General features: G+C 39.7%; 1 protein-coding gene across 4 annotated transcripts in view; it reads left to right on the forward strand.

Moving 5' to 3' along the window:
- Positions 1 to 15207, forward strand: part of EYA1 (EYA transcriptional coactivator and phosphatase 1) — a 291109-nt gene that overhangs the window by 169845 nt on the left and 106057 nt on the right. For 2 of the 4 annotated variants that reach the window (XM_053660795.1, XM_053660793.1), the window contains 3 exons: positions 4982 to 5051; positions 5369 to 5514; positions 9526 to 9663. In XM_053660795.1, coding sequence (XP_053516770.1) covers positions 5412 to 5514; positions 9526 to 9663 — 241 coding nt within the window. In that variant the 5' untranslated portion in view covers positions 4982 to 5051; positions 5369 to 5411. The remainder of the gene's footprint in view (positions 1 to 4981; positions 5052 to 5368; positions 5515 to 9525; positions 9664 to 15207) is intronic. The other 2 variants (XM_053660794.1, XM_037140382.2) reach the window with 2 other exon arrangements.

A 15207-nucleotide genomic window follows, 5' to 3' on the forward strand; every position in this document is an offset into this window, starting at 1 on the left:
AAGGTGCTCTGTGGGACAAGAGGAGGCAGAGGGTAACACAGAAGCAGGACTGTGTTAGCCCACGTCCTTCTTACCAGAGCCACCAAGTCAGGATTAAATGTGCCAGGATTCTAGTAGGGAAAAGGAGTGAGGAGACAGAGAAGGGAGTCGGGGGAGGGGACGTGTCTGGACTGCCGTCCTCTGGTGGCTGCAGTGTCGGAGACTGGAACAGACTAGAAGACAGGAAGAGAAAAGGTGCCAGATTTTTAGACTGTGTTTTGAAGGGGGAGCTGACTTGATTTCTAATAAAAAGGGTCCAAGGGGAAGAGAAGAATCAAAACTTACTTTTAGGCTTTGGACCTGATAGTTCAGCGGAGTAACGAGACGGGAGCCCAGGGGGAGCAGTGAACCGAGAACTTGCTCCTTTTGAGATTTCTGCTGACTTTTTCAGTGGGTTCTCAAGCCTGTGAATATTTTTATCTTGGTTCTCCTCTCCCTTCCTAAAACAAGATTTGGGGAGCTTCTTCAACGGATATGTTAGAAGCAGGAAAAAGAACGGAACAGTAATAGAAAACAAATGTGCTAAAATAGAGAGGTATTAGCTGTCTGCATGTTCCCAGGGCTCTAGAATGCGGAACTTGGAGTTTACGAACGGTAAGAAAACTGCTTTATTTACCTTGACAGATGAGCTGGGAGCATTCTTTCTGCTTTAGGTTTTTCTGGTCCCCCCAAATCAAAATTCATCTGAATTTTTAGATTATTGTTTAAAAATGTAAAGGTCTTTTAAGCAATTAAGAGGATAAAATATTTGAGGTACACTATGGAAAATTCTTGACTTCAAGCCACACAGAGATTACAGGGCTTTGAATTTAGAGAAAGCCCAAAAGACACAGCATTAAATACTCAATAATTTTAGGGCCACGTAGTTAGGAAAGTAGCAACCAGACATTCAGCACTGTAGGTTCTTAGTCACATGAGAATACTATTTAGTCCAATTCTTAGTGCCAAAGAGCTGAGTCAAATTTCTTATGCATGTTTATCAATACGTTAAAATAACCATTTTTCAAGTCATTATGGTTTAAAAAAATCTACTTTGTTTATGACCTAAATCTCGCATTTTCTTAAACAAATACTGTTTATTGATTACTCACTACATGCCAGGCCCTATCAGGCAGAGACAAAAAGTAGGAGGTTCTTGGCCCCAGAAGTGGATGGTTAGCAGAGAAATCTAACATCTATAGGCTACATATGCTGACTGCGATGCAATGTGGTAAGTGCTGCATTGCCGGTGTTGATAACATTTCAACAAAGTACAGAGAAGGAAACCATTATTCTAAAGAAACGGTGATGTTTTAGCCCCAAAGGAGGAGTGTGTGTCAGGCAGAGGAAAGAAGAGCATTACAAGGCAGAGGGTCTCATATGAAGAACAACTGAGACAGACATGCAAAGTCAGGGCACGTATGGGGAGGCTACAGAAGACTAAACCCAGGGAAGGGTGGAAGCTGGCAGCTCTTTGTGTACTCTGCCAAAGTTTTGGAATGTTTCCTGGGGATAATGTGAGCTCAGTGGAACGATTGCAAGCTGGAGAGTAATGATGAAGAAGTTTCCATTTAAGATAGATTACTGTGCTGGTAGTAGTGGGCATCAAAGGGCGATGGTTGGATCTCAGGGCAGAAGCTAGGGGGCTGTAGTACTCATCCAAGTGAGACACACACAGCACCTGAGCCAGGAAGGGAGGGAAGGGCTGGAGGATGCTGGAAGCACGATAAATGATTTCTAGATTTGGGTTGGGAGATTTGAGAGTCATGAAATAGAGGAGCGGGGGGAATGAGGTGATTTTGAGATATCTAGTTTCTAAGTTGGCTGTCAAGAGATAGTTTATTTTGATGAAAAGAGTCAGGCAGAAATACCAGCTTTCTCATTTAGTGACTTGGATGTGTTCCTTAATTTCTATTACCATATGTAAATGAGGGCAAAAACTCTCGTTTTTAAGTATTTTGCTAAACAGATGGTGGTGCTGTTCATTGGATAGAATTAAAATTACAAAAGGAAGGGCAAATTTGGGACTGAGATAGTAAATATTCACTACACAAACGCTGTGTTCTGCACTTTATGTTGTTTCATTTAGTCTTCACAGCACTCCTGCGGGTAGTGTTATTGCCATGATTTTACGCGAGAGCACATCAAGGATGAGAGGGAACAAATCACCTAAGACCAAGTAGAAGAGTTTCTACTTGAATCAGAGCTGAAATTAAATTCTGAGTCCAGAATACAAGGGGGGACCCCCCAAAAAACAATTATATTCTGGAGGGTGGGCCCCTTGTAGTCTGTGTTTCTCTGCTTGGTGAATGTTCTAGAAAACCATCTGTATTAGTGTACTAGCTGCTGCTGTTGTGAGAGGCTGAGTTCAGCTTCAGTAAAAAAAATTTGAAGACTCTTTCAACACATTTGCCTACTGCCTGATGGGTGGTTTACAAGGGCACCACGCTGAGTGTTCAACAGTTTTTGACCGAAATCAGCATGGCCTCCATGCCCCACCCTCCCTATTCACCCCTTCTTACCCCCGAGGGATGTTTTTTTGTTTCCCCGGATGAAAAAGTCCTCAAAGGGAAACATTTTGCTCATGTGGAAAAGGCAAAACAAACAAACAAAACGACAGAAGCACTAAAAGGCATCAAAACTGAAGAATTCAAAAACTGTTTGGAGCAGTGGAAAAAAAAGTCTTGATAGATGTATTGCATCAAATGGAGAGTACCTTGAAGGTCACTGAAGTTTAAACATGTAAGAATAAATAGAAAATTTTTTAATAAAAAAACTCTGGGTTTTTTGGGTCCTCTGTTGTATGTGTTTACCACAGTTTGCCGCCTCTCAAGTCTCTTTTTTCATATGTACACATATATACTGTGTGTTTAATCTAAATCAAAGTTTCATGGAACTTACCATACTCTGTAATAACCCTGATATCTTCTATTTTATTATCCTAAATGAAAAAAAATGTTGACTATAACCCATTAAGTTGAGTTGATAATCTTTTTATGGGTCCTGACCCATACTTTGAAAAACACAGGGATAGAAATAGAAAAGAATAAAACAGATTTCTGTGGTTTCCATCACCAGGTGGCATTCAATTTTTGTTATTATTGTACTTTCATATTTTAAGCTTATCTTTATGACAAAGCAAGAAGGATATGACTCCTCCAGCAACTCTGTGGGATAAATCTACTTTGCCCTTGGCATTTGTTTAGTATTAGAAAAGGTTGCAGTCACAGATAACCTTGGCAAGTGCTAGTCCTTGTGGTCCAATGTTCTCTCACTCATCCCTCCCTTCTATAAAGTGCAATATTTGACTAATTCTCCTGAGGTTATTTGTGCATAACCTCCTTCCATGACAGAACTTGTCTTTGTGTCTGTAGCATCTAGTCAGTGCCTAGAACAGAGCAGTGACTCAACATGTACCAAAAGACAGAGGGGCACTAGCTGAAGTAGCCTGCCATTTCTTCAGTATGGACTCTGTCTCTGCCGGACCAATGGCCTGATGGTTGAAGTCTGGCAGCTGGAAAGAGGAGTGCCAGTCCAGATCTGCCCCAATGTCCCTGGACTGGGCCTGTTGGCTTTACGAGGAGAGGGTTATGCATACATTTTGCGAGTCTAGTTTGATTCTACTACTGTTCTCCCAAACACAAGCTTGAAGATTAAATTTTTGAAGCATTAATGTACTGATGCAATATCATAAAAAAATACATAAAACTTTGAGAGCATGGAACCTTATGGTCTTTTTAATTGAACTTTTTTGGGGTGACATTGGTTAATAAAAAGTTATATGGGTTTCTGGTGCACAGTTCTATAACACATCATCTGTATGTTGTTTTGTGTGTTCACCACCCCAAGTCAAGTCTCCTTCTGTCACCACTGGTCACCCCTTTACACTCTTCTACCTCCTCCCACACACTTTAGGGGTTTTAATGTAGAATACAGTTAAAAATAATAGACCCCGTCAAGAGAGGGATTATTCATGAAGAAAAGTAGCCACAGTACATTTTGTACTCAAAGAATTATACCCAAAGAATATATATCTTAGGCAGGTAGAGGAGAGGGAGAGTTCAAGGAAAAAACTATATGTATGCATATGTCTGTATATGTGTAAATGCACAGATAGATAAATAACCCCTGTTTACAGTGAATGAAGCTGAAAACTGCCATTCTAAGGCCTGATGCTTGCAAGAATGGATTTTTGCTTCCTTTGTTCACAATGAACATAAAAGAACATTTGACAGAGTTTAGTGCATTTCTGAGGCATATGAATTAAATGTGTGTGATTAAAAAGAAAGAAATTCTGCTCAAACGCTTAAACGACCTCTTTCAAAAAACAGCCTTTTACTTGGACACTGAAGTTGAGCACCAGTAGCTGAGGGCAGAAAGAACACATATCTCAGCACAAGAAAAAACAGGTTTAGCTTGCAACTTGAGAAGTTTAAGATAGTTATAGGGATGCATTTATTTTTACTAAAAAACATTGCTAAATCAGAGCAGGCAAATGAAGACCTGTCCTATTTCTGCCCACTGGAGAGAAGATTAGACCATGTTTCTTGGTAATCCAGCCTCAGTTGTGTGTTCCCGTTGAGCAGAAACAATAGACCAGGTGACCTTCTGGGTCCTGCCCAGCCCTGCAACCCAACTTCACTTCTCCCCTTTCAGCATCGTTCCAAACAGTAGCCAGGACTCCTTGTACTCTTCAAGTACTGGCACTGAAAAGCCCATCCCAGCATGCTGACAAGTATTTTAAGACATTGTGACTGTGTTTTCTAAGAGTTCATTTAAAATCCAAACCAGTTTCCATAGGTTTCTTAACATAGTTGAACTTTCTATTAGATTGACTGTGTGAAATTCCCATTTCTGCAGGTTGGAAAGGTCTTTATGGTCAACCTATAGTTTGAACTATATCCCTGCTTGATCCATATATTTTTATCTTGCTCTGATTGTTGTGCATTGTTTTTTTTTCTAGCAATTGGGAGCAGTAGCTTCAGCCCAAGACCAGCTCACCAGTTCTCCCCACCACAGATCTATCCTTCCAAGTAAGATGTATTTTCTCTTAACAAGCAGCTTTTCTGAGTAGTCTTTTACCTTATTTCCAGTCATGTCTTGTGCCCACATGTCACATCTCAATTTAAAAACAAGTGCACTTTATAGAGACTTAAATGTGTTTATGCAGATTTATTTGGGGCCTCTTCTAGTAGAGACCGAAGGATCTCAACACTTTTATCCTATGTTTGAACGTTACACTTTAAGAGACAGACTGTAACTGGAATTTGTGATATGCTTGTGAATCCGTTTTCTTGCATGTTTCCATCTAATGCATGGGCTTTCATTTTCTGTCATTTCTGACAAATAGCAGAGCATACCCACATATTCTCCCTACCCCTTCCTCACAAACTATGGCTGCATATGGGCAAACACAGTTCACCACAGGAATGCAACAAGCGACAGCCTACGCCACCTACCCACAGCCGGGACAGCCCTACGGAATTTCCTCCTATGGTGAGTAAGGAAGCTGTTTCTTCTAGTAGGGTCTTTATCGAGTGGGCATCCCTGAGTGGCACTGAGAGACTGTCATCTTGGGCCACTTAGCAAGTGCTGTCACCTTTTGTGTCTACGTTGTTAATGTGATTGTTTCAAATGGACATCATGAGTGACTGCTGGCTACTTGTCTTGAAGTCAGAGATGGCAAATCGATGGCATGGGTCATATGCCCTCTTACTTTCATTTTATTCCATTTATATCTCAACTCTTAATTTGCCATTTGAGCACTTGGCTCTAGAATCCCAAATATTTTGGTGCATATTTGCGATAAAACTATGAATGAATTCTTTTGGGGTAGAGATTCATTTCCTATTTATCAGATGCCTGGCTATGATTAGGGAAGGACAAGCGGAATTCAACAAACCCTTGCTCTAAACTTGAGGGTGGTAGTATTATCAAATTTCGGCATTATCAACCATTAGGAAAAGTGATCTACATATCTCCACTTGGGCTGCACTTTAAAGAGGCAAATCAGGAAACGTTTCCAGCTCACCTCCCCATTTGTTCCTTCCCACCTGGAGATTATCTTTATCTTGGTGTAATTTAACTCAGTTGTTACAGGGTCAATACCTGCAAATTAAAAATAAATCAATCAAAACCTCAATGTTTAGATTTAAAAAAAACTCTAGAATTTCAAAATATATTTTCTTTAATTGAATTGCAATTCTTTTTAAAACAGATTGCAACCCATTTGAATAGAAAAATATGAATTATTGGCATTTTATTAAGAAAAAATAAAACCTTATAAAGAAAAGTATAGAACTTTTGGAGGACATAACTGGTAGAATAAGTAAGTCTGTGCTTATTGCACAGAATTCTACTTTTTGATCAATATTCTAGTTTCTCTTCCTATTTTGTAATATTCTTTTCTGCAGTATAGTGAAAGAAATGCTTTTCTTTAAGCATTTCATTAATAATTAGAAAGTAAACACTTCCTTTCTTTCATTTTCTATCTCCCCCCAAACCAAATCAACTATATATAAATTTCTTATAAAATATATAGAAATTATCATCTAAATTGTCTATATGTGACTTCACCCTTTCTAGTTTTATTTCAAAATGATCTGAATGGAATAGAATCTAGCTAAATGGTTTTAAACCAGACTTTAAAAACAGCCATGAAATGGACTTTCTAGAATTGTCTTTTATTTCTATAACTTGCATTCAGTATTTCTCAAACTAATATTAAATATAAATCAGATTTATCTAAAATGTACTTTTAAACTACTATTTTGCTAAAAGGGGAAAGAGGATCTATGATTTTAATTATGTAGTTTAATTCTATAATGTGAGTCAAGGATTCCCCATTTTATATTCTTAACATTGACTGTCAGCTAGTTATTTGAAGTCTCAGTACGGACAGTACCAGGGTACTGCAGACCTGCCAGCGTTGCTGCGGGCAGGGGCCATTCCTGCTACTGCCCTGCCTGCCACTCTCACAGCCCCCCTCCTGTTCATCCAGTCCTGCTGGGGCCCACTGCCAACAGCTGGGCAGGAGCTGTTGCCCTGGGGTAGGAGCTCCTCCATTTCAAAACCATTAGCAAATGTCCCTGTTGTCTGAAATAGTGGTTCCAGGTGGGTGAGATGAGCAGAATGTCTGAGATTGCAATCAGAACTAATAGAGTAAGGATAGGAAATTTAACCCTTGCCATACTCACCATGATAGGTGAGTATGGGGGAGGTGGTCAGAGTAAGTCTGTGTAAAGGGCTTTGATCCCAGGGCTTTCCATGCTTATAAATCTTCTGAGAATAATTCTCAGTCCTTATCACTTTCCTGATCACCTTCTTTCTTCTTTTTTTGGACCTTGAATACAAGTTGATGCCCCCAGGGCTTCTGTCAGTTGCTCCATTTTCCCCCTGGGTCAGTGCGCTAAGAATATGGCAGCCCGCATAGCTCCACCAGCTCTCTCCCTACACCCTTTCAGATGGCATGGCTGCTTCCTCTTTTTCAGCAACCCCCCCCCCCCCCCCCCCAATGGCTTCTTCTTCTTTCTCTCTCACTCAACCCTTATTTTAAATGCTGGGCCCAGAACTTCCTGTGTGACCTCATATTCAGCCCCTCCTATGATGTACCACTTTTGCCAGTTCCCCTGTATCTATTACCTTCTTTCAGCTGCCATCTGTAGTCAGAGCAAGAGTTCTTGTGATGCACAGACATCCAGGGTGGGCACCCACCTCTCCTGGTCATGCCACAAATCACTATGTGCTCTTAAAGTCACATAAACCTTTTGCTCTGGATGGCAGCCCTCTTCATTCAAGAAAGGCACAGCTATTAACTTGCCTTTGTTATGCAAAGTATCCTAAACCATATCATCCCCTCCCCCTTCCCCTAATCAGGGGCTATAGGGATTTTCTCCTATTTTCAGAGGACTCTCCCTCTGAACCCCATTACAATTAGAGGTGGCTCTCTCAGCCAAGAATCAGAGATTCTTCTATTGCCTTAGGAAAGTTAACTAACTTCATCCTACTGATGAACATCCCCTAAAATGGAGATAAACAGTGAGACTGCTGTGTATTCTAGATCCCACAGATATCATCTATCTAAAACGCAAAGTAAAATTATTCAAAAATGTGAGTTCCCTTGGCAGACTTTTTCTCCCCTCCCTCTGTGGGAGTGAAGGACAGTTGTTAACTTTCCTGACTGTCTTTAATTATGATCCAGGGCTGAGCCCCGCGCAGCAACCCTGCCAGACGTGAGCCCTAAAATTAGGATGTCAGCCTGGAGCTTTAGGAAGTTCTTGGAGGCCACAAATACATTATTTATATTACAATATGATATAAGAATGTATACTTTAGGCTACACTTAAAACAATTCTATTTGAATTGTAATAACTATGTATGGTGCCAAGTGGGCACGAGATTTATTAGAGTGATCTCTCCATAAGTTGTATAAATGTCCAATCACAGGATTGTACATCTAAAATTAATATAATATTGTATATCAACTGTAACTGAAAAATTTTTTTTAAGATTTTATTTATTTATTTATTTATAGAGGGGAAGGAGAGAGGGAGAGAAACATCAGTGTATGGTTGCCTTTTGTGCATCCTCTGCTGGAAACCGGCCTGCAGGGGACCAGTCTGCAACCCAGGCATGTGCCCTGACTGGGAATCGAACCGCGATCCTCTGGTTCGCAGGCCCGCTGTAACTGAAAAATTTAAAAATTATAAAAAATTTTAAAGTATACAACTTAGTAAAGTCAGTTGATTAGCAACCTTAAAAAATATGTTTGAATAAATACTTGGAACTACAAGGGAGAAAACAGGAACTGCTGGGCAACTTGTTTATAAATCACTCTGTTGTTCTACAGGATTCAGTTCTTAATATCCTTCCTGCTTTGTGTGTGTGTGCGTGTGCACACGTGTGCACATACGCTTACTTCCTGCTAGGATCTGAGTATTGGGAAAGGTTTTTGCTTGTGTTGCTTAGTTTTTGTGCCCAAAATTGCTCCCTCTGACTTCAAAATAAGTGTGTAGTAAAAACATCCCTGTGGTAGAAAGAGTAAGGAAAAAAAGAAAGAAAGACAATGCTGTGAGGCTAGAGATTCTAATTAATCACTTTTTAAGGAAAAGGGATTTTAATTCTGATATTAATCAAAATAACAACTTTTAGAATAATTTAAAGCTTAGTCATGACCATTTCTTGATTATAGAGGAGATGATCTTAAACTCTTGTAAAACAACAAAACCAAGTGCAAAAGTCATGTCACTGGAGTTCACTTTTATAGAAAATGGAATTCAGAAACACATTAAGAAAGAACAGTGTGAATAAGCATTCAGATCTGTGATAATCCTGTGTGTTTTTTTAAATTGAAGTTATAGTTTAGGGTATTTCACTCTAAGCATGTCTACACTTGATTATTGAGAGAATATTGGGAAGCATTTGTGACAAACAGTCGTGGAAGTGTTTTTGTATATCTATCAGCTTTTGAAAATGAACAGATAGATAAGCTGTCACTAACTGATTTAGGTGCATTGTGGGCAGGCATCAAAACTGAAGGTGGATTGTCTCAGTCTCAGTCACCTGGACAGACGGGCTTTGTCAGCTACGGCACCGGCTTTGGCACCCCTCAACCCGGGCAGGCACCCTACAGCTACCAGATGCAAGGTCTGTATGCGCTCTGACGTGGCTCTCTTTGTTAACCCTGTAGGCCAGTCAGTACTTTTATACAATATTGTATGCTATATTTTGTGTAAAAGTGAAATATAATACATGTTATATATACATAAAGAAACTTTGAAAGAATGTAAAAACTGTTAGCAGTTATTAATCATGTTTGTGGAGAGATTGTGTTCTTGGCAGATCGAAGCAGCGGTAGAAAGGAGACAATTTCTTATACACATATGTAACATTTACATAATATATATTATATGTTGCATTTATCAAATATGTTATAAAACTTACCTGCACCACCCCTCCTTCCTCCCTTCCTCCCTCCTTCCTCCCTCTCATAAAGTCCATGAATGGACTCCATTTTTCATTTCCTATAATACACTATTCAATCCGTTGCTCTCTACCTTTTTGTCCACCACCACTGCCCTGAGATTGCTCTCTCTTGCTTGCTAAAAGACACCCCCTCCCTACTTTTTGGCTCTTTTCTTATTGAACTTGTTAGCAGCGTTCGATCCCACTGACTCAATCTCCCTCTTAGGCCTCATTTCTCACCACTCTACCCTCACACACTGGCCCAGTGGGTACTTTATAAAGTCAAGTCTGATGGGATATGGAAATAGTGGATGTTGGCGGATAGTGGATTGGGCTTAGAGGCAAGATAGTGGATTCTACTTTTGCTCTTACCTACTCTCCTGGCCTACATTTGCACATTTAAAATATCAAAAAATTATTTGTGAAATCGAAGTGTTCTGCCTTGGCTTCTTGTGGCATGTGCTAAGAACTCAGGTCTTAGCATGGCCCATGAACCTTTCTAAAAGGGCTGAGTTTCTTCATTTTCATCATCACAGCTCTAGAAATAGCATAGGTGATAGGTGTTGACTCAATGATCTACCAAAGACCAAAAGATTAAATTGACAGCCACTGGATGCATCTTCAAGGATCAGCCCCTGGGTTCCGATTTTGAGGCTGTAGACCAAACAAAGAGTAAGTGCATATCTGCAGCCTCTTTTTACCAGTCCAACACGAGATGAATACAGGGAATTTCAAGTTAAGTGTTTAAACACTTTTGAGTGGATAGTAAATCTTATGTTGGTTAAATCAAATATTAATTTTAAGATACAGAACTTATACTCTCTCTTTTATTTTTTCATTTCATTCTGTTAGTAATTCAAAGCTGTTATATTTTGCTAAATTGTCAGTCCAGGAAGGATTAGGGGAAAACTGGTCCTGGACCCCAGAGAGTTTGAGAAATATTATACTTCAGGGTCATTTTTATCTTTCTGTCCTTAAATCAAAGCTTATGTAGCAGCAACAGTTCTAAGAGGACTACCCAGCTACCAGAGTATAATCATGGTGTTAAGAATAGAGAGAAAAAATGGCAGTGGGAGAAGAAAAAGGAAATTTACTTTAGAGGGAAAAATCTCTTTCTTTTGAAAAAGAAACAAGGACATTTGTAGCATCAAATATAGGATTGCTTTTCTACCCATAGGTTTCATTGCATCTGAGCTCATTGGACATTGAATTAAAGTTCTTTTGTGTTTTTGTGCTTCCCGTTGTTGACTGGCCTTTCCAGAGGGATTTTAGAACTTATTTTCTGTGACCGAGTTAATATTTCCAATGGGTGTTTCTATAATGGCACTTCACTTAATTTTAGCTTATTGTATACAATATGATTTCCACATATCAAGACAGATACTATGCTATTAACTTGAAGATTAACTGGCCGATATAATGATGAATAATTATATATTACATACTATAGATTCCTTACAGCCAAATTTGGATAATTAGATGCCACTTAATATGCATTTCTTAAATATTAAATGCATGACAAAAAAATGCTTCAGCATTATTAAATGATTTTGTGTATTCTGTTATGGGGATCCATTGACATTTGAGAGTCTTTTCAATACATCTTTTTTAAAATATAAAAATTTCTGTAATTTCTAAAATTACTTTTATAAAATTCTCCAAATTCTGTTATTTTAATTAATAATGGTGATTTTTATGTTTATGTCGATCTTTTTTCATTAAAAGATTTTACTTATTTTTAGAGAAAGGGAAGGAGAAAGAGAGGGAGAGAAACATCAGTGTGTGGTTGCCTCTCATGCCCCCCACCCCAGGGACCTGGCCTGTAACCCAGGCATGTGCCCTGACTGGGAATCGAGCTGGCAACCCTCTGGTCCCCAGCCCATGCTCAATCCACTGAGCTACACCAGCCAGGGCTATTTATGTTGATCTTATACTAATACTAAAAGCTCATGAAGTAAAACCTCAGGGACTAGGAAATAGCTTTCATCTTGGCTGCAAGATTGCTAGAAATGTCTATTTCTTCTTTATCTCTTTTGTGTATTTAGGGGAAGATTAGAACTAAGTTCAACTGAGAAAAACAAAACATTTTTGTTCATAGATAACTGTAGAGTTCATCCCAACAAAGGGAAATGCTTGTTAGTTTTTGACATCTTCCTGCTCCCAGGTCAGTCCGTGCGTTCTGGGAGAGGTTTTCATATGGTGTGAGGAGGTCTTTTCTCACACACTGTTGACAAACCTCATGCAAATAAGTGGGAGAATGGGTGAGTGGGGATGGACAAAGCAGGCCTGGAGCCCCCTGGGTCACTCTGCTGAGAGCAGAGACAGTGTTTCGAGGGCTGCTCCCCAATCAAAGGCACTGACAGCAAGCCTGAAGCAGAGGGGCGAGAGTGTGTGGGGGAGTGTGTGTCAGTTTGTGTGTGCGGGTGTGAGCACTTGTGCCCGTACAGATACGTACTACGGGCAGGAAAACTCCTTAGGAAAAAGTGCTTCAGCCTTGAATATTTGACAAGTTTCACAGAATACCTGCCCAGATTGTCATAAGCAAGTTTTATTCTCCTTTTATGTAAAGAGGCATCTGACTCAAAATCAAGCTTTTAGTTACAATTTTTTAAAAAGGCAAGTGCCACACCTATTGCTAGCATCACCTTCTCTTTACCCCCACAATGCAAGTAGAGTTCCATCCACCACAGAGGTGGGGTCATATGAATAAAATGAAATTTTATTTAACAGTCTGTTTGAGATAAGGGCAAAAGATTTTCACACACACAAAACACAATGAAATTAAGTCGAGTCACTTAACTGCTTTGAAGAAAACCCAGTTCTCCATAGTAACTTAGTTCTGTTGATTCCAGATACTTGCAGGTAGAAACCACCTTTACTCATATTTTTATCTCCACTCTCTAGTAGCATGTCTAAAATTTACAGGTGCTGTTTGGAAGTGGAGAGGCCTGTGCCACAGTGACAGAAATTAAGATTCATAAGGACTCTAGTTCTCTTCATGTGGAGAAATGAATTTGGGAGTCAGCAGAATAAAAATCCTGATCAGTTTATTTTCATGGAATATTCTAAGTAATCTTCCCTTGTGCTCATACTAGTCAGTGGAGTGGAGCTGATTGGAGCCTTCCCAGGATCAGGGTGGAGGTGTAGAATTCCTTTCTGAGTGTTTTATTGCCCCGGAACAGCAGTGATGGTGCGGGACCTCTCTGTCATTCTGCACCAAGAAGGGTCAGGGTTTGCCATGATAGATGGGAGGGGCTATACAGACGCACATGTCCGAGAACCAGAGGAAACTCTGTGTTGTTTATTTTCCTTTAGGCTTTATTGCTGACGCTTAGAGAAGGCAGTAACACAAATTCTAACTCCCTCTTTGTGTATAATGTTATTTGTTCTGTTAAAGAGATTGGGGTTCCAACCAGTGAGGAGAGACCATAAATCAAGGGCAGAGGTTTGCTAGTGGGGCTTGGAAGGGTGTTCAACTGCACAGCAGTCTATACCACACTCATCTGGGGCTTTGATGACGTGGGAGTGGTCTAATAATAATGATAATCTAAGAAGAGACACTACCCTCACCTCCTTCAGGCTGCCTGTCTATAGCTTTTCCAAAACAGAAAGGAAATGTGTTAGTTTATCAGTCATTTAGAATCTCAAAACTGCATAGCAAAATCACTGCTAAAGATTGTCATTAACTCTAGAAAGGATGTTTTTCCAAAAAGAAAATGCAAAGTCCAAAATATATGGTTTAAGAAAGTGGATATTAACCTTTTTTTTCATAATCTGCTGTGATAAAGTGTTTTAATTTCGCGCTTTCTGGTGTAAGGTGGCAGGATAGATGGAGAAGAGCTACTACTGCAGCTGGCTCTAAGATTCAGATTTTCTCCGCAATTGCTCTGTCACTCTATTCACACCTATCTTTTAGTTTGTTTTTTTTTGCATTCCAGAATTATTTTTTTCTTAAGTTGATTTTTCCCATTCCAGCTCTGTTAGCATCACGTGGTATTTCAAGGGACAAGTGTTGAAAGTTGTATGGAAATCTTTTGCAGTCCAGTTATACCAATAATTAATCAGTGATTAATACCAATACTATTATCTATACAAGTTGGTTTTTTTATTTAAAATATATAGAAATCAATCAAGAAAGACAAATGTAAAGGCTTTGTAATCTTTACTACCCACGTTTAAAATTCTCTTTTGAATCTAGAAGCTGTTACTGAGGTAAAAAGGAAAAGTTGTCATTTAAAATCCTCCTACTAAGCAAGTGAGAAACTTGGGTTTTCGCTAGCGCATCTGGCCTGCAGAGGCTTCCCCCAGGGGAGCTCTGCAAACTTCTGCCACGTAGACCGTGCCCGATGACGGACACAGCCCATGGCAAAGAGGCCAGAGAAGGAAAGCACATGGGCTTCTGTGCAAATACATGAGGGACAGATAGCATCCTGCTTGCCCCGTGAGTGCTAGGAACGCTCTGAAACTTGGGAAGTACAGACAGGCCCCAGCAGGGTCCAGCATTGTTAGGTCGGCTGAGATTCTGGTTTTTAATGTGGTGCCTTATTCTCTGTGAAGTGGACCTTTGACCTCCATGTTACCTTTTTATTTTTCTTAAGTTTTTTGAAGGTATAGCTGGGCAGCGTTCTCCAGGTTAAATCACACACAAAGCTCAGACTTCGCATTTTCAATTATGTTATAAATCAACATAGACCAGGTTTTTAACTGTAAAAATGTAGTAGGGATTTATTTTCAGAGGTGAGTTAACTTTAAACTACAGTCGCTTAGCACTGATAGAACTGGGTGACTCACACAGGGTCTTGTACCACAACTGTTTCTCATTTGTTACGGTTGACAAGACCACCACCCTTTCTCTGCAGGGACCCCTGACAGTGACAAGAAAGCAGAATCTTTGTGATACACTCTCCCTGGGTGACTGTATATAATTTGCTTTTAAAATTATGTACTACCCTAAAAAGAGAGGCACAATGAACACATCTTTCAGAAATGAAATAGTTTGATTCTAAACTTACTTACTCAGCTTCTCAGGTGCTCTTGTCTCCACCTGTTGTGTGTCTGGGATGTTCATGTAACCAAAAATTAACACCAGTTTCCGTACTACATAGTTCACTTGCAATGTCACTGAATATGAAAATCTAGAAGGTAGATTGGGCATTGTTGAATGAGAAACACTGACTGACCTGGAAGTGGAAATCATGGTCATTTCCTAACCAGTGTCCCTGGACA

Source organism: Artibeus jamaicensis, unplaced genomic scaffold, assembly GCF_021234435.1.
Source record: "Artibeus jamaicensis isolate MK-2021 breed Jamaican fruit bat unplaced genomic scaffold, CSHL_Jam_final scaffold_916, whole genome shotgun sequence".
NCBI classification, from domain to species: Eukaryota; Metazoa; Chordata; class Mammalia; order Chiroptera; family Phyllostomidae; genus Artibeus; species Artibeus jamaicensis.